The sequence below is a fragment of the Vipera ursinii genome, assembly GCF_947247035.1.
Source record: "Vipera ursinii genome assembly, chromosome: Z".
NCBI classification, from domain to species: Eukaryota; Metazoa; Chordata; class Lepidosauria; order Squamata; family Viperidae; genus Vipera; species Vipera ursinii.
In genome coordinates, this window is record NC_139517.1 from 43403259 (window position 1) to 43430688 (window position 27430).

The 27430-nt window shown below is 37.4% G+C and overlaps 1 protein-coding gene across 1 annotated transcript in view; it reads right to left on the minus strand.

The window, feature by feature from the left end:
* LOC310648462 (unconventional myosin-Id-like) overlaps positions 1-26256 on the minus strand; it is a 153601-nt gene extending 127345 nt beyond the window's left edge. Inside the window, exon 1 of the mRNA XM_083376300.1 lies at positions 26071-26256. Within this exon, the coding sequence (XP_083232426.1) occupies positions 26071-26165 (95 nt within the window). The 5' untranslated portion in view covers positions 26166-26256. The remainder of the gene's footprint in view (positions 1-26070) is intronic.
* Positions 26257-27430: the final 1174 nt, after the last annotated feature.

Sequence of the window (27430 nt, forward strand, 5' to 3'; positions counted from 1 at the left end):
GAATATAAAATCTGGACAGAACAATATCTCAGCTGTTTTTTATGTTGCAAAATTAAATAAAATAGTATCAGCAGTTAAAATTTTGTTTAACAATAAAATTAAGGTGTAACCAGAATTGTCAAAAGTGTTTCCTCTTTCCTTTTAAATATACCAACTATCCTCTTCTCCCTTCCTTTCTGATTTTCTTTCCTAATTTTCTCCTTCTGTCAAATGCTTCTCTTAACACTAATTCCCCATGTCATTTTAGGATTCTCCCTTTCTTCCTAAAAGAGAAATAATCAGTTAAGCCTTTTTCTGCTTTAATAGAATGCAAATAATCTATCATTTTATCACATACACAGTATGAAAGACTTCCTATCAAAACCTTTACCAAAATCTTATCAAAAGCAATCTTTCACATGTACCCAAAAAGTTCTGTATTACATATTGTCTTAAAATTCAGAATTCTGCTGAATTTTTCTACAATGGAGGCATTTACTGATATTCTGAAACATAAGTTTATACTTGAATTTTTAATACATTTTTCAACTCAGTGTTGAGGACAGCCAATTTCCCCGAGTAGGAAATGCCATTCTTTGCACATTTGGTGTCCCTCCTTTCCTGTACAGGACAAAACAGCAAGGAGAGTGAGAGGACAAATTATTTTATTATACAACATTCTGAACTGGGGCAAATTCTTCTATAAAGGAATCTTGGAAAAGAAACATATTTAATTCAAAGGTTGCTAACAGGTCCATGCCAACTGTAAACCATTCTTCTGGCTTATTGCCATGGTATATACACACTCACACAAACACACTCACACACACAAACACACACTAAATTCTAAAGTAGTATATTCTATGATGACACAGAAATATTGGACAAGAAAAAAACAATAGGTGATAGGTATGGGAACAATGATTACAAAAAAAGGATTTTATTTAAAAGCCTAAATAATTTCCCCTTTAATTTAAACTAGAATTAAAGATTTAAAAGTCGCCCAGGGATCTGATTTCCATATACATTCAGCCTTTTCATTTACATTAACTGTTACTGATAATGAAGGAATGGATGTATATTTCAAAGTAGCCAGCTACTAGAGAATGCAGTTCAGTTCACAAGACAAGGCTTTAAGAAAAAATGCTTTTCTTGCACATTGCGATTTTAATTTACTACAAAGCAAAAATCTTGGACAGAAAGAAGGAAAAGTCAAATCATAAAAAGGGGAACACATGAATGCTTTTCTATCTATTTGCATCAGAAAATATCCTGAGCCATTCCTTCCCCATACTGTATTGTAGAGTGAAAATAAACTTGGAATTTCTGTTTTATCCGCAAACATTAGGAAAGAAGAGCAAAGCAAAAGAAAGGCAATGGAGGATTAAATGACTTCCTAGAAAACACAATAAATCAAGAACAAGGTATTTCCGCTGCCATCTGTCTGACTGAATTTTAACTGTCTTTCTCTAGGCACCTTGTATATATAAAAGTCATGTAGACAAAAAGAAAAACAAGGCAACAGAATCAAATTTCTATATTTAGCAAAAGGTACATACAGGGACAAGAAGCTAGTATTACATATCTAGATATATGTCCTTGGAATTCATTTTACTAATAGATTATACTATTCTGCCAGATAACCTCCTAGGTTGAGAATAAAAGCTTGCAAGGATTCTAAAGTCATGTAATTCTTATTGAATTGTGCAGTTAAAATTTCATTTTTCCAAAATGATTATTTTAAAATCCTCAACAGAACATCCATGAATGTTGAAAATCCTAATATAATTTCAAATTTGTTTTGAGTCCTGATGTTAAACTTGTATCCACTGGTTCTTGTTGAGCTATTTGCTGTTGATGTAAATCTGGAGAGAAAATAAGCATCTGGGCTTGTGCCAATATCTGGTTCCCATGTTGACATTATTTTGTTGTTGGTTTTTCTTTCTTTTAAAAATCTGCCTTAGGCTAGGTTGTCTCTATTTAAGTATGGGCTTGCTACCCAACCCCTAAAGCAGGGGTAGGCAACCTTGGCTCTTTCATGACTCGTGGACTTCAACTCCCAGAATTCCTGAGCCAGCTGGCTCCGGAATTTTGGGAGTTGAAGTCCACGAGTCATAAAAGAGCCGAGGTTGCCTACCCCTGCCCTAAAGGGAAATTTCTCCACTTCATCTCAATTTAAATCCTACTTCAGTTTAGCCACTCCATGCATTTGATGAAGTGAGCCACAGCTCACAAAAGCTTCTTCCTTTTAATAACATTTGTTGGAAGGATCTAATAGCATCTTTTCTACCGATTTTGGAAAATATAAATTAACTTAGCTTTTCTCCTACAATACTGTTATACCTTTGTTGTCTTAGGAATACAGAAATTCAATACTCAAAATCATTTAGATATCTGCCATAACTATAGAAATCTTGGTATTTTTAAAGCTCTGAATATAATTCATATTTATTGGATATCAGTACTTTAGAAATATCAGCTATTCTATAAGCCCTAATTGGCTATAAGATTGCATTTAACTACTGTATAAGCAAAACTGATTGATTTAAGAGGATTCCAATAAAACAGTAAAATTCATTTTTACAAACTGGGACCTCGCTTTTGTCTTTGGCTTGAATTCTGTGCATACTTAATGTGAGTGGCAGTGCCTAAATGATGTTGCCTGATCTCACCTGCTAGGCAGGGTTAATCCTGGTTAGTTGCTGAGTTCTCAGAGCAGTGAGTTACACTGGAAACTCAAAGAAAAAGAAAAAAATAATTCCCAGAAGAAGGGTGTGGCAACCTACTTCTACAATACTGTAAGAAATTGGCATGGATGCAGCAATCAAGTGTCACACCAACTTGAGTGTCTTTACTGTCCAATAAATTCCAGGTGGCAGCATTTGGCAGCAGGTATTGTTGTTGTTGTTGTTAGTTGCGAAGTCGTGTCCGACCCATCGCGACCCTATGGACAATGTTCCTCCAGGCCTTCCTGTCCTCTACCATCTTCTGGAGTCCATCTAAGCTCACGCCTACTGCTTCAGTGACTCCATCCAGCCACCTCATTCTCTGTCATCCCCTTCTTCTATTGCCCTCAATCTTTCCCAGCATTAGGCTCTTCTCCAGTGAGTCCTTCCTTCTCATTAGGTGGCCAAAGTATTTGAGTTTTAGCTTCAGGATCTGGCCTTCTAAAGAGCAGTCAGGGTTGATCTCCTGGTATATGTTTTTTTAAAAAGCTAAAGAGGGTCACGCCTAAACAGAATTTAAATGGGGGAGTATCCAAAAATACCAAGACTGTAGGCTAAATTGGAAAATCAAATAAACATCCTGGAAAGTGTGTATTTAAAAACCAACACACTCCGTGGGACTTACCTCTAAACAAGCTTGCGTAGTATTGTCAGTTACTGGTACTTCTCTGAAAAAATATCTCTTATTTTCTTTTTCAGAGTCCTATTTTCTACCTTCTTTGAAAACTGTTAATACGATCACATTTACAGATAGTCCTCCATTCACGACCACAATTATACCTCAAGTTTCCGTTGCTAAGAGAGATAGTTGCTAAGTAAAGTTTGCCCAATTTTTAGCCACAGTTGTTAAGTGAATTACTGCAGTTGTTAAGAACATGGTTGTTAAGTGAATCTGGCTTCCCCATTGACTTTACTTGTCAGAAGGTCGCAAAAGAGGATCCCATGAGCCAGAGACACTGCAACGGTCATAAATATGAATCAGTTGCCAAGCATCTGAATTCTGATCACATGACTGTGGAGATGCTGCAATTGTTGTTAAGTGTGAAAAACGATTATAAGCCACTTTTTTCAGTGCTGTTGTAACTTTGAACAGTCACTAAATGAACTGTTGTAAGTTGAGGACTACCTATACCACATTTTCAGTGCTACTAATAGTATTATTTCACTGATATGAAATAAAAAAAGAGGAATGAAACTGTTTACATCAGGAACAATACATACCAAGACTAAAACCAATAAAGAAATTACAAATAGTGAAAGCTTATCAATATCGTTCAAAGAGCAGAGGTGCTTTAATCCGTTTATTTAGTTTCCTATGGATACTATCTTGACTATCTTGCTTCCTTGGCTAAATTCCACATGCCACACAATTGCTTTCCAGCAGATGCAATCTGACCTCTTACTTGGGAGTACCATATATCATGAAGTATTAGAATAGTTGTTTAGATAAAAACACACACACACACCTGCTTTTTATAAGATAGAAATTTTTATCTGAGGGGATAAATTTCAATATGCAGGTAGTCTTTGACTTACAACCATTCATTCAGTAACCATTCAAAGTTTCAACAGCACTATTTATAACTATCCCTATGATCATGTGATCAAAATCCGGATGTTGGGAACTGGTTCATATTTATGGCTGTTGCTGCATCCCAAGGTCATGTGATAAGCTTTTGCGACTTTCTGACAAGCAAAATCAATGGGGAAACAGGATTCACTTAACAATTGGGTTTCTAACTTAACAATTGCACTGATTCACTTAACTGTGGCCAGAAAGATTGTAAAGTGGGGCAAAATTCACTTAACAACTATCTAGAAATTTTTGGGTTGATTGTGGTCATAAGTTGAGGATTACATGTGTTGAGGAGGAAATACATAGTCAAAACAATGCAAAGTCAGAGCAAATGTAGACAATGAATTTTTACCAGGTATCTGCTAGACAATTTAACATTACTGAATCACTGTGGATTTTTCAGACCATTTATCTTTTTGAATACTGTATAAACTTTGCAACAAATTTATTTACTATCTATCTATCTATCTGTCTGTCTGTCTGTCTGTCTGTCTGTCTGTCTGTCTGCCTGCCTGCCTGTCTGTCTGTCTGTTTATCTATCTATCTAATACACAATTGACAAAACAATTTTTAATCTTAAAATAAGAATTAGAAGGGAGACAACTCCAAACAATGTTAAAAAATAAAGAAAAGAAAAAAGAAAATTTATCTTATATTTTACATTTATCAATACATTGGTTTACTAATGAATTCACTACTATATGAACAGTATAAAATAATAAAAAAATCTGCAGTAGAAGCACATATTGATACGGTACATGTTTTGTTTAACAGAAAATATTGTTTTTTCCAACAGATATTTCTTAGTTATTTCTTGACCTGTGGAATTTCACATTTCCAATTCAATCTTTTAGCTTCCCTCCATGTTTGTTACAGCCAGAATTCCTGATAGTCAAATCCCAAAGTTTTTGCTAAATTTACATGGAAATCTGTCTCAAATATAGAATTTCTTCTTCTAATTGCCAAAGCATAGCAACAAAAAAGCATTTCTTAAAACGTTTTTTCAATTCCCTTCTTGCTATTAATGGGCCACAAGCTATCAGCAACTATGCGCTTAGAAGCTCCATTGTTTTCTTATAAAGAAATATTTTACATTTGTCTTGCTCTACGCTGCTTTGTGAATACTGAGAACTTCTAAATACAGTAGAGCACTGTTTCTGAATTTCAGCATTTGAACTTCAAAAGAAAACTGGTAAATCTAGCTAAAATGTACAACAGCACTGAATCAATCATATATCTAATTTGGACCGCTAGCCAATTACTTTATAAACAAAATGGGAACACAAGGGTGTTTCTTTCAAGAGAGATGTGTCCACATTTTCTTAATAGACCAATTTTAGGCCCATTTCTTTTAATCCAAAAGTATATATGAATTCAGATACCTATATGATGCATTATAAAGCGATTAACAAACCATGCATACAATACAAAGCTATAATAAAATCAGCAACATTAGCAGTGAAATAAATGATATAAATATATACTTGATATTTCTTTCTGGAAAAAAAAGCATTCAAGTGGATCAGTGATATAAAGCACTCTGCATACTTATGAAAATAAAGCCTAAACAGCATGTTTCCAAACATACAGTAGCTTCTTCCTTCCATTAAAATTCCTTTCAGCAATAACTGAACAATGTAAAAATATACACAGTTTTTATCTGGAGAAGCTAATGCTTTTCTAGAGTTCACTCCTGAAGTTCCTTTCCGTAATTCTTCTGGACAGGAGAGGCTGCCTATTATTCAATTTGAAACAACAGCTCTCCACTCATATGTGACCATACAAGCAAAGATGTGAGTTCTGGTTGCCTCACATGGGAAAAGCAATAATAACAAAAAAGACAGTATAAAAGTGATGCAATTCCAACAGGGAAACAAGTGAGGTTGACATATTATCTGACAAGTCCTAACAAGCTGCGACTTCTTATCAACAAGTAGTAAATAATGTGACATTTGTTTTCAGATCCTGCATTAGAAGAGTGAAATAACAGTTAAAAGTGATTCAAATGCAGGTAAAACAATATATTCCTTAATGCATATCTACAGTATTAGTTACAAGTTTTTGCACTGCCCAGTATTCATCAGACAGACTGCTAGTTTGCACTTATATTACGATAGTATCCAAAGTTCTAATAATGATAAAAATATGTCTCCATACAGAAGTTTTTAAGCACTGCATGAATCTGATCCTAAACATTCTGGATGCAAACCCTTCAAAACAGGAGTTAACAATAATTCAGCTTTTTCTAGTAATGTTACCATGTCACTAAACAGCCTCCTGCTTACTTCCAGAAAATCATCATCAACAACAACTTTATTATCACTGTGAATGTACACCAATTGGCATACATCAAAATGAAATTTCGTTGCATACAGCTCTCAAAGGTTCACCAACTCTGATATACACTCCTGGTTCATGGTCAGCTCAAGTTACAGATCTTCCATTTTAGTCTCTAGGGAGCAAATGGTGGCAAACAGGACAGATGGAAATGGAGCTCCATGTGGATTAGCCTTCAAATTAGCTTGTATTCCTCCACAACAACCTTGCCTCCTTTTCTTTTTCTGATCTTGTCTCTTCCACCTTTTCCTTAAAGAGGCCTTGATTCTTTTTGCCCCTGGAGCACGTTGCCACCAATAACAACCCCTCCAAAAGCTTCTCTCCCATCCTCTGCGCCTGCCAACAGCCTCATCCACAAATACTACTCATTCCTGGGTAAACCATGCTTTATTGTAGCATTATCTGTAAATTCAGTTAACTCTTGGATAAGCAACAAAAAAGGTTTAAACATGACCTTTTCCCCAGTATGTGAACACATGCATAATTTCCTTAAAATAATCAAATTTCATTAACTAAGTGGCAGCTATTAATCCTTGTCCCACTTCACCACATAAAAATAAATCACAATATCCTGGATTCCACATAGCCAAACTGCCTGTAGCAAAGTTTACAACCTGCACTAATATTAATTTCTTCCTCATTTACTCCAAACTGATCCCATTCCTTAATACATAAAATAATTAGCATTAAGAAAAGCAAAAGAGGAGGGAAGCATGAAAATCAGATTCCACATTTTTGAGATAGACTTTTGGTAAACAATATTGCCATTATTAATGGGTGCTGTCTTCAGAAAGGCAAAAAACATGAATGAATAAAGACTTTCAAGAAAAATCTTGTCTAAGAATTTCTTCTTGCTGTAGGAAGTTCAGCAGACATATAGATTGCTTTAATTGAGAAAATAAATATTTTAATAGCAGATTTATTAAAAGTACAAGTAGTCCTTGACTTACAACCATTTGTTTAGTGACCATTCAAAGTTACAATGGCACTGAAAAAACCAATTTATGACTGTTTTCCACACTTATGATCATTGTAGCATCCCCATGGTGATGTGATCAAAATTCAGATGCTTGGCAACTGGTTCATATTTATGACGGATGCACTGTGCCAGGACCAAGTTATCAGTTTTTGCGACCTTCTGACAAGCAAAGTCAATAGGGAATCCAGATTCACTTAACAACCATATTACTAACTTAACTACAGTGATTCATTTAACAACTGGGGCAAGAAAAGTTGTAAAATGGGGCAATTGTCCCATTAATTGTCTCATTTAGCAACAGAAATTTTGGACTCCACTGTGGATATAAGTTGAGTTCTACCTGTAATTAAAAGAAATGAAACAGATCTGTCTTTTTGCAGATTTAAGATAATAAAAATCAATAATAATAATAATAATAATAATTATTATTATTATTATTATTATTATTATTATTATTATTATTATTATTATTATTATTATTATTATTATTATTTTATTTGTCTACCGCCCTTCTCCGGAAGGACTCAGGGCGGTGAACAGGGCAATAAATACTAAAATACAGAAATACAAAAGTTAAGAGAAAATTAAACAAAGTGCCCAATGCCTTACAATAACATTAAAATACATTAAAAACAATAATAAAACCCAAACCCATCAGGCCAGGCCGGCTTGTTCAAACAAGTAGGTCTTCAGATCGCGTCGGAAGGAGCGAAGGTCGGGCGCCATCCGGAGCTCAACCGGTAAACGGTTCCACAGCTCCGGCGCACCCACAGAGAAGGACCTCCCCCTGGGGGCCACCAGACGACATTCTCTGACCGGTGGCACCCTGAGGAGGCCCTCTCTGTGGGAGCGCACTGGGCAGAGGGAAGTTGATGCCGGCTGCAGGTGCTCCCTAAGGTACTCCGGACCCATGCCATGTAGGGCTTTAAAGGTCATTACCAGCACCTTGAATCTCATGCGGAAGACAACTGGAAGCCAATGCAGCTCACGGAGCAAAGGTGTAACATGGGATAAACAGAGGCATAGAATCAAGATCACATGAAGTACTAGTACTGCTTTATAAAATCCTAGTAAGACCACACCTGGAACACTGTAACCAATTTTGGTCACCGTACTACAAAAAAGATGTTGAGGCCTTGGAAAAAGTTCAGAGAAAAGCAACTAAAATGATCAAAGGTCTGGAGGCTAAAACATATGAACAATGGCTGCAGTACTTGGGTTTGGCTAGTCTAAAGAAAAGGAACAGGGGTGACATGATAGCAGTATTCCAGTATTTGAGGGGCTGCCACAAAGAAGAGGGCGTCAAACTATTCTCCAAAGCACCAGAGGACAAGACAAGAAACAATGGTTGGAAACCATTTAGTCAAAGAGAGAAGGAACCTGGAATTAAGGAGAAACTTCCTAACTGTGAGGACAACTAACCAGTGGAACAGCTTGCCTTCAGAAATCATGGCTGCTCCATCACTGGAGATTTTTAGGAAGAGACTAGACAGTCACTTGTCTAAAATGGTATAGGTTCTCCTGCTCGAGCAGGGGGCTGGAGTAGAAGATCTCCAAGGTCTCTTCCAGCTCTATTCTATTCTATTCTATTCTATTCTATTCTATTCTATTCTATTCTATTCTATTCTATTCTATTCTATTCTATTCTATTCTATTCTATTCTATTCTATTCTATTCTATTCTATTCTATTCTCAACTTATTCTTTGTGGCAACTCCTGAGATATTGGAACATTGCTATCATGTCACCTCTAGTCCTTCTCTTCATTAAACTAGACATACTCAATTCCAGCAACCGTTCTTTATGTTTTAGCCCCAGTCTCCTAATCATCTATGTTGCTTTTCTTTGTACTCTTTCTAGAGTCTCAAAATCCTTACCAAGACATTATAAAGCGGTATTAACAATTCATGTAGTCTTGATTCTATCCCTCTGTTAATGGACCTTATCACTGTGTTGGCTTTTTTGGCAGCTGCAGCACACTGCTGGCTCATATCTAAGTGATTGTCCACTAGGACTCTGAGAACCCTTTCAAATTACTATTGAGCAAGATATCACCTATACATACCTGTGCATTTGGTTTTTCTTGCCTAAATGTAGAACCTTATTTTTTCACCACTGAATTTCATTTTGTTAGATAGTGTCTGTCAGGATCCTTCTGTATCTTACGCCTATCTTCTGGAGTGTTGGCTATGCCTGCCAGCTTGGTGTCACCGCAAATTTGATGAGGTCCTCATCTATCCCCTCATCCAAATCACTGATGAAGATAATGAAGAGCACTGGGCCCAGAACAGAGCCCTGGGGCACCCCACTACACACTTCCCTCCATGTAGATGCAGTTCCATTGAGGACCACACACAGAGTACAGCTGGTCAGCCACTATGAATCCATCTGGTGGTGATGCTGTCTAATCCATATTCCACAGCATTCCTCTGGTCCACTAATTTTGTCACCAGGTCAAAGAATCTGTTTTTGACAAACCCATGTTGGATTTTCTAATGACTTTGCCTCTAGCTGATTCATTGCTTGATTATCTTTCCAGAATTTTCCCAGGTATTGAGGTCAGGCGATAGGTCTGTAGTTTCCTGGATTCATTTTTTCCCCCCTTTTTGAGGATGGGAATTACATCAGCTCTTTTCCAGTCCTCTGGTAGTTCCCCAGTGCTCCAGGATCTTTGAAAGATATAGTTCAGTGGTTCTGAGATATCTGCCAGGTCCTTCAGAACCTATGGGGTGTAATCCGTCTGATCCTGTTGATTTGATCTTGTCTAGGGTGGACAGGTGCTCACTTACCATTTTATAATTTACTGTGTTTCTAATCGGTTTTTTACAGTACTGTTTTTGTACCATAAAACATTTTAAATATGTAGTAGTTTGTTATGGTATTACTCAAGAAAACAAGCATTTAAGGTTTTTGATTAGAGGATAACCTACTAGTGGCATGCAAGATTTACTTCTGAAATATAAATTGTATTAAAGATATGGAGAATAATCAGCATATTAGACAATACTGATAAATGTATCCCCTATATATCCTATTATAGAATAGAAACAAAATGTGTAAAGGTTTCTTTTCTATTCCTAATACACTTTGACTTAATTCATAAACATTCCAAAGACTTGATTAGTTGTAAAACTAACATTTTTGGAGTTGGTATGTCATCCTCCTTCAGGAATGAAACTGCCCAGTCCACTTTTAACCAGGGGAAACTTTTATGCCTCAGGCAAGTGTACACTCCTATAGAACAAACATTGCTTTCCCCCTCTCTTCTGTACACTGCGGGTTGTTGTCATTCAGTTGTATTATAATACTTAACAGTGGTTTCCACACTTCAAGATAATGTATTAACTTGAATAGTTATTGATTTTGAAGAACAAAAGAAATAATTTGTTTTAAGGCTAGAAAATCCTTCAAAACACAATTGAGTACATATAAAGCACCTCTTTTCACCTAATTAAAGTAGCTACATCTTCGAAATGCATGTTGCTGCCTGTAAGACTGCTCCTGTTTATAATGGATATGCACAAATAACCAAACAAAGAGACAACTGAGAACAGCTTTCACAAAAGTTATGTGAACCTAGAAAAGGAGGCACTGTAGCTGTTTTAATTTTTTTTATATATAAAAAATGCTCTGGATATGCTTCTGCACATTTTGAAGGACCTTTTTCAAAGTTTGCTCAGGTCTACTGAATATATCTTTGATAAGAAATGACACAGATTCAATTAGGAGGAAGGCCTGTATCCAACGGAAGATTATTTTCCATCAATTAATACTAGGTCTTAGCTGCAGAATGTCTGGAAAAAAAACCAGAAACATAGTTGAGAGAACACACACACATGGACGCACACGGAGAGAGACCACGGATCAATGTTTGATTAACTTAAATATAAATTGGATAATACGTTAGTCCTTTGATTAGGAGATATCATTTTCATTATTAAAAGAAAGTTAACTAGAATTGTCAACCAAGATCATATCGTATATCAAAGCATGAAACAGCAAACATTTACTATTTGTCTAAGAAAAGCACATCTGAAGAGTTACAGCAGATTATTAGGTATTTCCTCCTTCACAGTTGGCACTGAAAATCCATAATCATAAAAAGCAAGACTTGGAAGGAACACATCGTCTTTGTAGTTCTCTCTAAAAAGCACACAGCCAATCACAACAGTACAATCTTGGAACTCTCCAGCTACCAATTACAGTGGCTTTTGAAAATTTTTGGTTTCATCTAATGGCTTTCCTATATATTATCCATATCTCAGCTCTAAGATAACCCTGTTGTTATGTCCTTACACAGAGCTGCCATCTTGGAGCTAGGCCACCACTCAGATAATTTTTAGTCAGATCAAAGTGATCTGACAGGAAAGTGCTGTTTTCCAGAAAATTTGGGGGGGGGAAATCTATGCAAATATTCTAGGTTGCATGAGGAAGTCACCTTTGGAGGATCAACCACTTGCTGGGCTCCAACTGGCTAACTATAGGGCCACCTTCTCCTATTGGGCCAAGGGGTCCTCTCCTCCATGGAAATTTTGGTTTTGGCTCTTGAACAGATCAGAACTTCACCTAGAGAAATGCTGCTGACCTTGTGAAAGATTTTTCTGAGGTTGATTTCCCATTGCTACCATCATAAGATGAACCATTAGAATGTCTCTTAAATTCCTAAATATCACAAAAAAGGTTATGTTTAGGCATAAAGTAGAATCTACTGGCCACTGTTCACCAAGCAAAAAAACAAAACAAGCTTCCATGGTGTGTGCTCTTCTATTTTGCCAGTTGAGCCTGACCACCATAGTTGGGGATTATCTCCAAGAGAGAGGAATGGATGAGCCTGAAGAAAAATCATTGAACAACTGAGCGGCAACAAATATATCAACAATACCTCAATGTTTTCAAAAGTGTTAGAAATTTACACATTGTATAATTAGTCAGAGGACAGGAAGGTCTGGAGGAACGTTGTCCATGGGGTCGTGATGGGTCAGACACGACTTCGCAGCTAACAACAACAACAATAATTAAGTCACTCAACTTATACAAGCTTATCTTTCAAATCTTCCTATCACTGGGCTGTTTTTTAAAAAAATAAAATAAAGATTTGCCAAATATTTACAAGGTGATAAGTTTAAAAAAAGGCATAATATTATTTGCTCTAAGAAATGGCAAAGAAGATATTTGTATAGAATAAGGAAGACAACCTTGACAGAGAAGGGCCAAGCCAATTATCAAGTTATATGCAAGTGAGTCAGGCAGACACCTCCCTAATTCTATGAATGCTTTTAAAGTACGATCAGGCTTTAAAAGATTCTATCCCTATAACCAATATTAATAAAAGTGGTTTTAGTCTTACTGTGGAATTGATGTTTTGGCTTATAGTGGGAGTCACAATAGCTGAACAATCAACTTATATACTCAAGAGGAGTATACGATAGTTCTTCAGTCCTTCAATTATTTCTACTCTTTGTGAGTCAGTGGAGTTTGTTTCACCAGAATTGTTTACCAATAATTACTTCTTTTTGGTTCTTGTATGCTTCCTTTTTTTTCTAAGCATTTTTCATGCTGCTCTTGTTTTCACGTTAAGTATCCAAAATACTAAGTTTTAGTTTCACTGTTAATATTTTTAGTGTGCAAGTTGGTTTGATTTCATCTAGTATTTTTGAGCTTAAGAAGAGAAAGGTTGTTACTACATCAACTTCTTTTCTATCTAACTGAATTGATTTGAAATTTCCTGTTTAGATGTTCTTTTTCAAGCAAAGCAGCTTTTGTGCCTTTCAACATGAGATTCTTCAAATCTTCTTTGCTTTCAACTATCAAAATAGTTTCATCATTATCTGAGGTTAATATTTCTTCCGTCAACGTTATTTCCAATTTGTATTTCTTCTAGTCCATTGTTTCTCATGATAATAAGTTAAAATAAGGTGACAGTGTATAATCTTACCACATTCCTTCACTATTTTTTTATTTTTTTTTAATTTTATTTCTTTTTTTTTATTGAAAAGTTTTAAAATACAGTTTTCCTTTAAAAAAACCCCCTTCCCCCTCCCTCCTCCCCTCCCTACCTCCCCCCTATCTCCCCCCCTCCCCCTCTCCCTCCTCCCTCCCCTGCCTCCCCCCCTACTTCCCCTCCTCCCCCCCTCCCCCCCCCCGACTTCCCAGAGCAAAATACAAGGTATATATCTAAAAAGCAATCATAAACAATCATATACTAACAATTATAAACTCTAAAATCCATCACTCTCTAGCTTATATAGAGTAAACCAATCCTTAATAATACTAAATATGTATAAAGAACTAAAATAAAAGAAAACTAGCGTCATTCCCATCTATGTTCTTCCACAATTCACTATTTCCTAAACAAATTCCCATTTACACATCACAAGCACCTATCCCTATTAACCTCTCTAGCCAAAATAGGCTATAATAGATAGTTCTTACACAAATTAACCCACATTAACCCACAAAACTTTCTACCTCTTCCTCTGTAGTAAATTGTCCATTAATTCCAAATTGAAGATTCTGTTACCATACATATCATCCCAAAACTCTTAAAAACACAACTACCACTTGACTATAAGTATGTTGTGGAAGTTCCATAGATTTCTACTGGTCTTATTTTTTTATCTTTTTTGAGCGTTTTAAGGCAGCACGCGTCACCCTCTGTTCTCTAGGATCATCCAAAAGAGTTGCAGCTTGATCTCCTCCTGTACCATTCTCGTCTATCTGTCCATCTTCATCCTCTTGATGTTCTCCTTCTCCAGATCCCTCTGCAGCTTCCAAAAGTGTTGATGGGGTTGCTTTTAAGACATTGTTGTAAAAATCATGCGCTTGCTTCACAGTACCCAAGCAGTACCTTTTGCCTTCATACATGAAGCTCAACCCAGCTGGGATCTCCCATCTGAACTTTATATCTCTTTGCTTGAGCTCTTGCACAAGAAATATAAAGTCCTTCCTTCTCTTTAAAATCTTTGGAGGAATTTCTTTTAGAACCAAAACTTCTTGACCAGCAATCACAACTTTAGTATCATAGGCAGCTTGTATAACTTCATCTCTAATTTCCCTTTTTACAAAATAAACCACCACATCTCTAGGCAACTTTCTCTGTTTAGCAATCCACGAGTTCACACGAAACACTTTGTCCATGCCTTGTTTTATTTCAGATGCTGGATGGTTCAATACCACCTCAAAAGCCTCAGAAACCAGCTGCTTTAAATCTTCCTTAATATTCTCTTTTAGGCCTCTAATTCTAACAGCAAACTGCATCTGGTAAAATTGAGCCAGACTCAGTTCGCTATCCATTTTGTCTTTTAAATCTTCAATTTCCAATACTTTTGCTTCTAATATAGCATTCTTTTGAGTCAGATCTTCCACTTTGTCATCCAGCACCTCCACACATTTAGCTACTTTATGCACTGAGGACAAAATGTCTACCTTCATCTCTCTGAATTTCTGTTCCATCCTTTCTTCCATTCTCTGCTCCAATTTCTCCAATTTCTCCTCCATCTGTACAAATTTAACACCCATTGACTCCAAAATTAACTGGGTATGTTTTTCAAGGTCCTTCGATGTCAATACATCGGGAGAATGCAACGCCTGCAGTAATGATTGTTGTTGCACCGGAGAATTTCCAGCACTCCGAAAAGTTCTAGGGGGAGGTTTAGCTGCCATCTTTTACTTACAATTGTGACGCACTTTCACTTTAAGTTTTAAGCAAAGTCCATCAAGCTCGAGAGTAAAATAAAATAATCCTCTTCATCTCTTCATCTTTCCCTCTTGTACTGCTCTGCCTGCTCTTTTCCTTTCATAGTCTCTCCTTCAAGCAGGGATGGTCGCAGACGCCTGGCTCTGCTCCATGAAGTCCGGAGCAGAGACGCTAGCCAGCTGGGAGCAGCCCAGGCTACGGGGGAGTTCAATCCTTCAGCCGCCCAAGCTCCAAGCTCAGGCGGCCCCGGAGAACTCGACCCCTACCTGGGGGCTCACCCCCTCCTCTTCTCCCGAGGAGGGGGCTTCAAATTCGCCCGAACAGCTGATCGGCGCTGTTTCGGGCGAAAAATCACACAGCTGAGCCGCGGGCAGCCCGGGAAGGCTGTCTCCGGCGCCGCGGAGCCACCGGAAGTGCCCACATTCCTTCACTATTGATGTCACAAACTGCATTTTAACAAGTTCACTCTAAGGTGTTCCTTCTTGGTCATTATATTATTCAATATAGGCATATGAAATAATGTGGTAACCTATTCACTTGGGTTACACCTACTGGTTATTCCCAATTTGCTTTGGGCTACACAGTTAAAAACCTTTGTTTAGAGCAAAAGTACTTATTTTGGAAATCCTTTTTTAACAAATATCCACTGGTTGTTAAAAAGTGATCTCTCAGGGTCCCTCTGTCTCTAGAATCCAATTTGTACATCTGGCAATTCTCATTCTAAGTACTGTTGAAGTCTGGATTGCAAAATCTTAAGCATTATCATATTAGCATACGAAATAAATGCAACTGTTTGAAATTGTTTACAAAATTTTTTGACACTGCTTTTCTTTTTATGTTGAAATATGAGCTGATCTATTCTAGTCCCTTGGCCACTGCTTTGTGTCCGTAGTCTGCATACAAACCACACTACAGCGGCAGTTTTGTGGTTAGCAACGTTTCCCACTTTCCAGAATGTCTGACTAGTTTAGTTATCAAGCCTTCATGGGGATCATCAATTTGGCATTCTTTTATAAACTCTAGTTCTTCTATATATTGGTGTCATTTCTTTTTTTTAATCTTCTTTTTCCTGTAAACATGTATCTTTCTTGTCTTTTATCATGCCCATGTCTTGGCATAAAAGGCTCTCTTGACCTCTGTAATTTTCTTGAGTAAATGCTAGAACTGTTCTAATATCTGAAAGGCTGTCACACAGAAGAAAACCAAGTTCTGTTTTTCTGAGTCCAAGATAATAAGCTAAAAATGGCCATTGTATTTATGTTCATCTTTAAGATCTAAATTTATTTTTACAGAAAACTATTTATCATGGCATTGCCCTCTCCTAACACCACAGGGGCTAAAATCACATTACTATATTTTCTGTCTATATGTAAACAGACTTTCAAGTAAACAAGTCAACACCATTATTTTCTAATGCATTAACCTGAGATGGAATGCGGTACATTTTTTTTAATAAAATAGCGAGCAAGATATATGAAGGGAATAATTTGTTCCATTTGGAGAATGCTACCTATAAACACCAGAAGAAAGTTGGTATGGAGATAAATGCATTATTGTTGTTGTTATATTAAGAATAATATACCCTAGTCCCAAAACAATATAGTAGGTGAGATACTCTTCCTTCAAGTGATGCCCTCCAGATATATTGAGCTACAAAACAAATTAATTGGCTAAGAATAGCAGAGTACATTCTTAAAGGCAAAGTATAAATATGTACTCGAAAGGATTCATTGTGTAACAAAAATAATTAATTGATAAACTGAAAAACTATACAAAATACAAGCTCTACTACTGACAAGAATACACCAAAAGCAAAACAGTTGTTCTGCTTTTGCAACCTTGATACTGTTTGTTGGGCGAGGTCAAGAACAGACTAAGCCTGCCAAACAAAAGAGTCATCTCCCATAGTTACATCCTCCCCACAGAAACCTTAGCGATATAAAATACTAATTACACAACATAAATATTTCTCAAATGGATAGATCGGGCCTGTCCATTTTTAAACATGTGATTTGTATTTAGTAAGTCAGAAGAACACCTTTTATCAAAGATAAAAAATTTGCTTCAAGGATATAAGGCATTTCAATGTGTTAAATTGTTTCAAAAGTTAATTATTAGCCTTTTATTACCTGTTTGAAGTTACTAATTAGAACAACTATAAGTTGCAATTATAAAACTACTAAGTTCTTCTGTAACAGCACCTAGGACAAGCTATGTATAAAACTTCAGCAATAGCAACAGAAGGTGAAAACAGATTGGAAAGACAAAACAGATTTTGAAACAAAAAATGGACCGTTATTAGACATATACCTGTGATGGAAAAATCTAGGCAATCATTGAAGGCAAGAAATAGATATATTTACTGTAATTTGCAAAGTAATAACAGAAAATTTGCATCAAGGGGGTCTGGATTTTGCAGCCCAGTTAGGGTATACCTAATATTAAGTACAAACACTCCTAAACATATACAGGTAGTCCTTGACTTGCAACCATTCATGTAGCAACCATTCAAAGTTACAAGCGGCACTGAAAAAAGTAACTTGCACTTAGGATAGTCACAGCATCTCTTTGGTCGTGGGATCGTGATTCGGGCATTCAGCCACCATTGCACTGTTTCAACGGTAACAGCATCCCATGGCCGTGTTGTATCATTTACAACCTTCCTAGCTAGCTTCCAAAAAGCAAAGACAGTGGGGGAAGCCAGATTCATTTAATGAACACAGCATTAAAAGTTGTCTCCCTTAATTCTTTGTTAGCAATCTAAAATTTACACACACACACACACACACACACACACATGTTTGCTCCTTCCCCGCCAAATGGGCGCCTCGCCTTCTTTCCTCTGAGCTCTCTCGCTTGGTGCGCTGCCGCTCTCAGTTCCGCACTCCGTGACCGAGCGATTCTTCTGGTCGGCGCAGTCAGGCGGTGCCTCGGCGGGAGCAAAGGTGCTCCCTTCCTACTGTTCAGCAGCACGCCTCTGGGGACCGCCTGCCCCTCCTCTCGTCGAGGACCTGACAGCCAGCATTGGAAGCGCCAGCATGACCAGTCCTAGAGAGAGCAATGGCGGCGGCTGCAGCAGCCGCCCCATGATCTGACGAGAGTTTGCCCTCCATCACCCGTTCGCTGTTGGCCGCCTAACCACGCCTTATCAGGAACTGAGTATTTATTATTTGCCAAGTCAGAATGTGGCTTCCAATCTTGAAAGCAGCATACCATAAGAGAATTTGGCCACCGCCACAAATGTGGAGTCATGCTGGTCAGTCAGCAATAGTTGGATGTAGAAATGGCCTGTATGATATAGAAAATCTGCTCGCAAAGGTGTTTTTTATATGTATATAAAAAAGGCAATATAATGAAACATGACATAAAGATTCCACTGCATTTAAGTCACAAGGACATAGTTAAGCATTGTTCTAAGGAAAGAAATTAGTGAAGACGATTCCACTAAAAGTACAATTGACCACTGTGATGGAATGAAGTGCCAGCAAGAAGACTGGCTCTTCATAATTCCTCTTTGGGCAAGCAGAGGACTTGAGATAGCCACTAATGTTCTAGAATATAGAATAGAATAATAACTTTATTGTCATTTTGAATGTACACTAATTGGCATACATTAAAATGAAATTTCGTTGCATATAGCTCTCAAAGGGTCACCTCCAATATACACTACATACTGTAAATATGAAAATACATACATACATACATACATACATACTGTACATACATACACATATACCCACATATATTATATGACACAGAAAAGCATCACAGTCTAGTTTGGATTATGTATAAATGTGCATGGTGAGAAAAATGAATCTTGAGAGTTTACCACACAGATGGCACAGGCAGTAAAGCTATTACAGAATTGGTTAGTCCTGCTAGAAATACTTTGAAACCTCCTTGTAGAGGGTAGCAACAGAAATAGACCGCAGGGGTATCAAACTTGCAACGTCACATGATGTGTCCCGATGTATTGCAACTTTTTTCCATTGCCGGCAATGGGGTAGGTGCAGTTTTGGCATGACGCATCCAGCCCACGGGCCGGCAGTTTGACATCCCTGTTCTAGGCTGTCCTTACCAATCTCTGTATGGACTTTCTATCTGAGTCACTGCTGCCACCAAATCAGAAAGTGATGCAGTTTGCTAAAATTCTCTTAATTGCTCCTCTGTAAAAAGTGGCCAGGATAGAAGGAGAGAGATGTGTGCTCCTCTTCAGATGCAGGAAATGCAGACGCTGGTTTGCACACTTAACTATACAGTTGCTTGTCATGAGGAGATTGCAAGACAGTGATCTCCAGTGAGTTTAGACCTTTGAGAGATGAGGGAATAGCTATCTTGCTCAACCCAAGATCGGCACCTTAACGGACACTGAGTTCGCATACTTCCTTGTCTAATCACTTCCAGAAATTGCTTGCTCAGTGTTTTTCAGTTATTGGAAACCTTTGGACCAACAAGGTTTTATAGCACTGGGTGATTTTCCTTCAATCCTTAGTGAAAAAAGTTTGAAATAGCTTGCCACTTTCCAAATAGGACCAAAGTTGCTTTTAAAAATTCCGCATTAGAAAATTGTTAAAAAGTCTTTCTGTATCCAGTATGTGTGTGTTTATTGTTGCTGCTTGAACATAAACAGTGTAAACATGTAAAGAGCTTCCCAGGATAACATAGTGAACGAAATTCCTTTTTCATCATTACTCTAGACTATGATAGAGTTGTCACTCAAAGCAAAGTTGATCAGTCCATCTGGGTAAAACAATTTGTTAGACCAAATAGGAGGAAATTTCAGCCCAAAGCAAAATAAGCATCTATTATACTACTTTAATTAACTTCTTATGACAGTCCCCATTCCCATTTTTCAATCTTTTAGCCAGTGATTAAGATCACTTTAATATTAATGAAAGTATGCAGTTAAAAATTGTAGTCATACATGCACCCATCATCCAGAAAAGGAACTGTCAGATTAATGAAGTTGACACATGTGTTTTAATTAGTTCACGAACAAAAGTTAGAACCCTAACCCCTTTACAAATTAAAAATAATATTAGGGGGAAATTGTAATTACTTGACATGCTATCTATCAGGCATTCACTAGATAATACATTATGTGAAAGCAAGAACATGATTTGCTTGGTTTTGTCTTATTGGAATGTCAGCACCCAACCACTTCCCCAGCAAGGGAAGTACAAAAAAGAATTATAAAAAAAAATCACCATGTATGTTATTTTTATCTGAAGTACAGTGATTTTTAAATATGGATCAATACATTGAAACTGACCTATACAACTGGGTTTTGCAGAAAGAACAGAGAAGCCAATCCACAGATTAGGCTCAGAAAATTATGTTGGCACTCCTGGAAATACTTTCAAATTACCTCAATATATACAGTAGCTGGGATTCTATTACTACTGCTATTTACACATAGCCTACCAAATACCTCTGACTGGATTTAATACATTTGACAACTACATCCTTATTAAAGATCTGGGATAATGTACCGGTAATTGTTTTAATTGATGAGTTGAGACTCATCATATCATTCTTCCAAATAGTTAACCCAAAGTCTGAAATATATTTATGTTTTCCACTCAATTAACAAAAGAAACCAATTTACATTGTTGTATTACCTTTCAGTCTTAAGTATGCAAAATTATATTACTGTACAAAGATTTCTTTATTTAGAAATATTTTTATTAATGAAAGCATTAGAAGTCTAACTGAAATGAGATAGTTGAAGCTATTGCTAATAAATAAAAAGAAAAGAAAAGCCCATGTACCCAAGATAGAGGATTCTAAATCTTGCAGAAAACAGTACCTTAGATTATTTTAAATATTCTTAAACTGGTCTGTACTCCCAGGCAGAAAAAGAGGGTGGAAAAGCAAATTTCATGCCTAACTGATTTTAAGACAACTCCCTGTCTAATTGTCTATGCTTTCATAAAGGAAGTAATATATTTGGAATTACGGGGGTTATAGGGACATTCTTGTGGTGAATTTGGCTTTTCACTGGCAATAGTACAATGAATTCCCTCCTTGCTGCCTCAGAAATCTCCTCATAGGCACAAAGCAGTTTTCAGAAGACTTAGTTGTTACTGTTCCAGGGGGTTCCAGTTAAAAATGCAAAAGCATCACACATCATTTTTCTTTCAGTATTTTCCCTGGTCATCAAAGGTAGCATTTTTCCACATTTTTTAAAGCAAATAAGCATAGGAAACCATCAGTGTTAAGAAAACTGTGAAAACATGATTATAATTACAAGCTTCAAGCAGGTCTTCGTTTTTTGTTTTTTAAAAGGTTAAAACAAATTTAATCAAACACTGATCATTCCAAGTATAAAAACATTTTTAAAGTTCTTAAGCTTGTAAGCCGCCCTGAGTCTTCGGAGAAGGGCGGGATATAAATGGGATTAAAATAAAAAAAATAAAAATAAACATAATAGCCACAGTCATGGTGGAAAATGGACTAGATGCTAGTTTGCTAGGTTCTGACCTACCAGCACTGTAGATGGCAAGGTTACCACTGAGTGATTTCTAGCTAAATAATTAGGTGTAAGGGAAAAATGGGGAGAAGGGGATCATCTTAGTTTCACAGTGGCAGCAAGTAGTTACTCCGTTTAAAAAAAATCAAATCTGTATGTTGCCTGATAACTTTTTCTTCCCATTGTTAAATGGCCACAACACTCTTTGGGATAACACAGCATTCCTCTAAAATAATTGCTGAATCCTATTTTCTATTTTCTGAAATGCCCTGAATGAAATATCATTTTAGGTCATAGGTCCATATGTGTGAGTTAGGGTAGAAAGACAATAGATACTGTACCAATGCGTGGAAAAAGTGATGGTTGTTACTTTTTTACTTTTTTTAATCCCATTTATATCCCGCCCTTCTCCGAAGACTCAGGGCAGCTTACAATCTAAGAAGCACAAATCAATGTGCTTAGCAATAGCCCTCATTCTATGTATATGCCTGCTTATTAGGGCTTTCGGGGGGCCCCCAAGCGGCATTATTACAAAGTCAGCTTATTGCTCCCAACAATCTGGGTCCTCATTTTACCTACCTCAGAAGCATTAGCCCACTGCTCTACCAAGGCTTTAATCACTGATACAATAGCAAAAACTATAAACAAACCACCCTCAAAACCGCAGGAGCCAAAGCCCATATTAATAAAAATTATTAAGGGAGACAAAGAAAGTAAGTGGAGTTTCAACTTAGAGGCAACAGAAACAATGATACACAACAAAATCAATACAGGGAAATCTACTTTGTGCAATTCTTGCAGAAATTCACTTTCCCTAGTTACACAGTCATGCATCAATTTATTCTACTGATGCCTTTTTGTCTCAATCCACTTTTATTCAATTATTTTGTTGAACTTCTATTGTCTGGAATCTAAGACGATATACAACTCTTAACTGTCTGGCTTAAGAGCTCTACTTAAAAGTTTCCTTTCCCTTTCCATCTCTGAGTCACACACTGAATGTTGACCTAGGAGTGTTCAGTGAAATACACCCTTCAAGGAAATAGCAAGGAACTTATTTTGCCAATAGAGCTTACTTCCAACCACAAGGCTAGCTAAATAAATATGTTTCAAAAATGCAATTTCCTACCCTTTTCTTTAATATAAACTCTTGTCAAACCTCCACATAAAAAAGCCTTTTCATGCAAACTACCTAGAAAGATAACAAAAATTAGGAAAAACAAGAAGCCAATATAGCCACATTTAGAGAGGTACATGAATTCAACTATTATGCACATGAATAAAAATACGGCTTTAAGACAAGATCAGCAACAGGTCTTTCCTGATATTGGACTGCCACATTGCCATGTCCTTTATTGCAGCTGTACTGGGCAAATTGAATGGGAGTTCAGTTACCTGCTTTAATTTTCAAGCAAGAAAATTTTCAAATGGAGTATGAAAGAAATGGGTATTTCATTTGGCTTTTAACATCTCGCAGTTTTGTTTCTGAACATGAAGATTTTACCTATCTATCATAGCTAACATCACTAATGGACTTTCATGATATTTTCTTTGTTAAGGCAAAATAAGAAAATATCTCCTTGCATTAAAGTTGTGAAAAATCTTGTCCTTATTGTAATTTAACCTACTTATATTAACAGTTACACAGCTGTTTGCGATGGGGGAGTCAGGCAGTGTAAGCACAATAGGTAATAAAGGTTTTCATTTTTAAGCATTAAAAAAAATCTTATGAAGTACTTGGTGCAACTGGTGGGTAGTGAATAAGAACGATTGTTTTGATGGAGATTCAGGTCATTCTTGATTTATGACCACAACTGAGACCAGAATTTCCATTGCTAAACAAAGTAATTGTTAAGTGAGTGATGTTTGATTTTATGACCTTTTTGGCCATGATTGTTAAGCAAACCACTGCAGCTGTAAAGTGAATCAGGCAGTTGTTAAGTGAATCTCACTTCCTCCATTGACTTTGCTTGGCAGAAGGCTGGGAAGATTACAAATGGCAATCACATGACCTCAGGATGCTACAACCATTGTAAATACAAGCTGGTTCTCAAACTCTCAAATTGTGATCATGGGCCATGGGGATGTTTGAAGTGCAAAGACTAGTCTTAAGTCACTTTTGTTTAGTGTTCTTATAACTTACAACAGTTGTTTAATGAATTGTGAGCTGTAAGTCAAGGACTACCTGTATGCAGAAGCTGTTGTCTAGCTAAATGGAGTTGACATATTTTTAAAGTCCAGAACAACAAGATAACAGAAATAGTTCAAATACACACCTCCATAATTTGCTGAACAATAAGGAGGTACAACATAATCAGACTTTCAGGATTCCATTATTGTAGTCAATTTCAATAAAAGCTGTTTTTAGCTTTCTTCTGGATTTGATTTCTTAGTTTGGTCTATCTAGTGGCACTGGGAGTTGTAATCATCACTAAATTGCTTCTTATTCAAGCACTGGTCAATTCTAGTGTGAGAGGGCAGGCTGCCTAAGAGTAACTAGCACCTAGACCAGGGGTAGGCAACCTTGGCTCTTTTATGACTCGTGGACTTCAACTCCCAGAATTCCTGAGTCAGCCATGCCATGAGTCATAAAAGAGCCAAGGTTGCCTACCCCTGACCTAGACTGATGATGCCCTGCACCTTCAAGGCCTTTCCTCAGCCAACTAAGCTGCTTAGGAAAGAGGAGCTATAAAAGCTCTGCAGCAAAAAAATCTGGGTGTGGTGGGTAGGTGGGTGGGCAGGCAGGTATGTGTGTATATACTGGCTCCACCCCCCAAAAAAAACTGATCAGTGAGAGAGAGCATTTGCTTGACTTCAGAGACAGAACTTCTCTTGGAATTTTGAATGGTTTTCTGGCGTTCTAAAAGACAAGACATTGGTTCTGTAGTGACCATGGGAAACATTGTTGAGAGATTCTTGAAAACAAGCTAAAAGATCATTATCCCAGACAAACCAACACAATGGTGCAAACAGATGTATTAAATCTGAATGGTAGGTACCTCATATAAATTAGGCTAAAGGCCTATATAGCACAAGCATATTCATGTCATTCTGTATACATATATATAACAGAGATTATTAAAAAAATAATGGCCCTCTTGACTTTAATAGACTGTGTGTGCTATAAAAATATTTCTATTGCCAAGAAGTAAAATCACTTTGGATATTTCAGCTATTATCTGAGTGATTTCATTGAGGCAGGATATAAAGGTGAGGTAGGGTGTTGGGCTACTCAAGAATTCAACTGCAAAATTCTATCCTATATAAAGTAGATATCCCAGAGAGACTGTGGATAGAGCTAAATTCTATGACTAGACTTCTGGAAGGCTTGAAGATTAGATTATAAAAGTGAACCAGCAAGAATTTTTGTGAGTGATGTTATTGCAAGAATTAACAGAGTAATACACAATAGTGTATCAGTCAATACCCTCTATGACTGTTTAAAAGCAGGGCTTCCACATTCAAACCCAATCTAGAAAATATATAAATACTTATCCAAGTAGATTTAACAGGTATGAATCAGGAAGTCTTTACTCAAAATTTTCAACTCTGCTCCCAATGTAGCCACAGGCACACAACTCTCTCTCCACCCTTGCAACCCTTGTAAAAAGGGATGATACTATTTTTATAGGTTTGTTTTTAAAGCCATTTCCCCAAACCCATAACCCACCCTCCCTCCGACTTTAACTCGATCTGAAAAGCAGACAGCCCGCTTCGGAGATTATAACATTTCCAGGATTTCTGATTGTTAGCTATACTCGCTGAAATTAAACAATCCCAATACGCAATCACACTGGTTTTCATTCAGCTAGATTATACATATAACACACTATGAACACATGGTCCAAAGGTTTAAGTTAAGATCTTTAAAAAGGGTCAGATTGAACTTTATGACTGATGACTTCCCAGCTACATCCAGATAGTTTTCTTGGCAGCAATAGAGTAGTAGTTTACCTTATCTTCTGGGTTCTTAATTTTCTGGTCTACCTAGTAACTGTAGGATTTCATGGTGATCTCCCATCTAGATAATAGCTTTTCTCCTTGCTTAGTGTTTCTCCCAATCACCACTGGCTATATACGTTGCCTTCTGTGCCAGGAAGCATTCATTTCACTAGGCTTCATTTAACTGGCGATGGGAAATGAAACCGATTTACTTTCCATGGTAGAGGTCCTTCTTTCCCAAAAGCAGGGAGAGAAACACCTGCTGCCACTTCTTTCTCTAAATGGCACTGGTCCTTTCCGTCCTGGAATGAAGGCAGGAAGAGGCACGGAGATTTCCCCCACCCCCCAGCAATCCACTCTGTACCTCAACCGGAGATTGGCCATGAACTCCGGCATAGACACGGTGTCGAGAAGCACAAAATCTGCTTTGCCGAACTCCAGGCTCTCCAGCTCTGCCATGGCGCTGCCAGAAAGCCAGCTGGATGGGCAGTCACTCCTCTCGACGACCAGGAAAGAAGGGCGATGTAAAGTCGAGCCGGGCACCGCAACCACCGGCTGCGCGAGCAAAAGCGAAGGGAAGGGTTTCTGCAGGAGCTACGCCCACACCTGAGCGGCCGTTTGCTACTGGAAGCACGTCAATCTTGAGGGAGGGCATTGGGCGGGATTGACACCCCACCAGACAGAAGCTACGCCCAGACCGTTCCGACCTCTGAACAGTTGTACTGCCACCTAGCGGCCTAGATAGCTGCGTGGACTCATGCTTACTGTATAAACTTCAGAGGTTTTTTTTTATTTCCATAGGATCTTTCATGTAACCCATTAACTCAGTATCTACCTTCTGTCAGGCTGTATCACGATTCTTTCTTCTTCGAAAGTGTCAGAAATAGGCTTCAGAGCTAGATGGACACTAGACCCGAGAGTTATCAGCTTTTATTAATTGTCCTCAAAATCTTTGGCCATGTGTTTCAATACCTGCTTGTTATATGTAAGTCCCTGTTCTTGCAAGGTTCAGCTATAGAGAAAAATGAATATAATCTTAACCTTGGTTCATCTCAACTGCAACGATTTGGGTGACAACTATATGGCAGCAACGAAATATAGAAAATTCTCACGTGTGCAATTTAGTGGTTGTATTTTGCAGCCTGCATATCATAACACTAATAAAGCACAAAGAACCTGTTTGATGTAGTGGTTAAAGTGCCAGGCTAGAAACTATTCCGATGAAAGCCAGCTGTTGACCTTGGAACAGTCACCCTTTCTTAGCCCAACTCACTTCACCTGCTGTGGTGAGAAAAATAGGAAGAAGAAATATTAGATAATGTTTGCCACCTTGAGTAGGTTCCCAAAACAAAGAAAGATATAAATCAATTTGAAGATCACCACGGCTGGGATCATTCATTGCCCTAATTAACCAAAAAACCCAACCCTTCTTACTATAGTGAATGTGGTGAAAGAAAAGGAGAAAGATCTTTTAACAAGCAGTAACAAGATAATTCAAACGTTCTAATTTCAAAACAACCAGTTATTGCAAGCCTTTATACAATAAACTCATAAAAGCATAATTAAACCAACTAATCAACAGCTAACAAAATACGCTAATGCTGTCTCACTTGTAAGATTCTATTATTATACCTTATATCAGTTAAGTAGCATTCTTGGTAGCCCAGATATGAGCTCTAATAGAAGCCATAAGGAGTGTAAAAAAATAAAGGGAAGGCTGAACT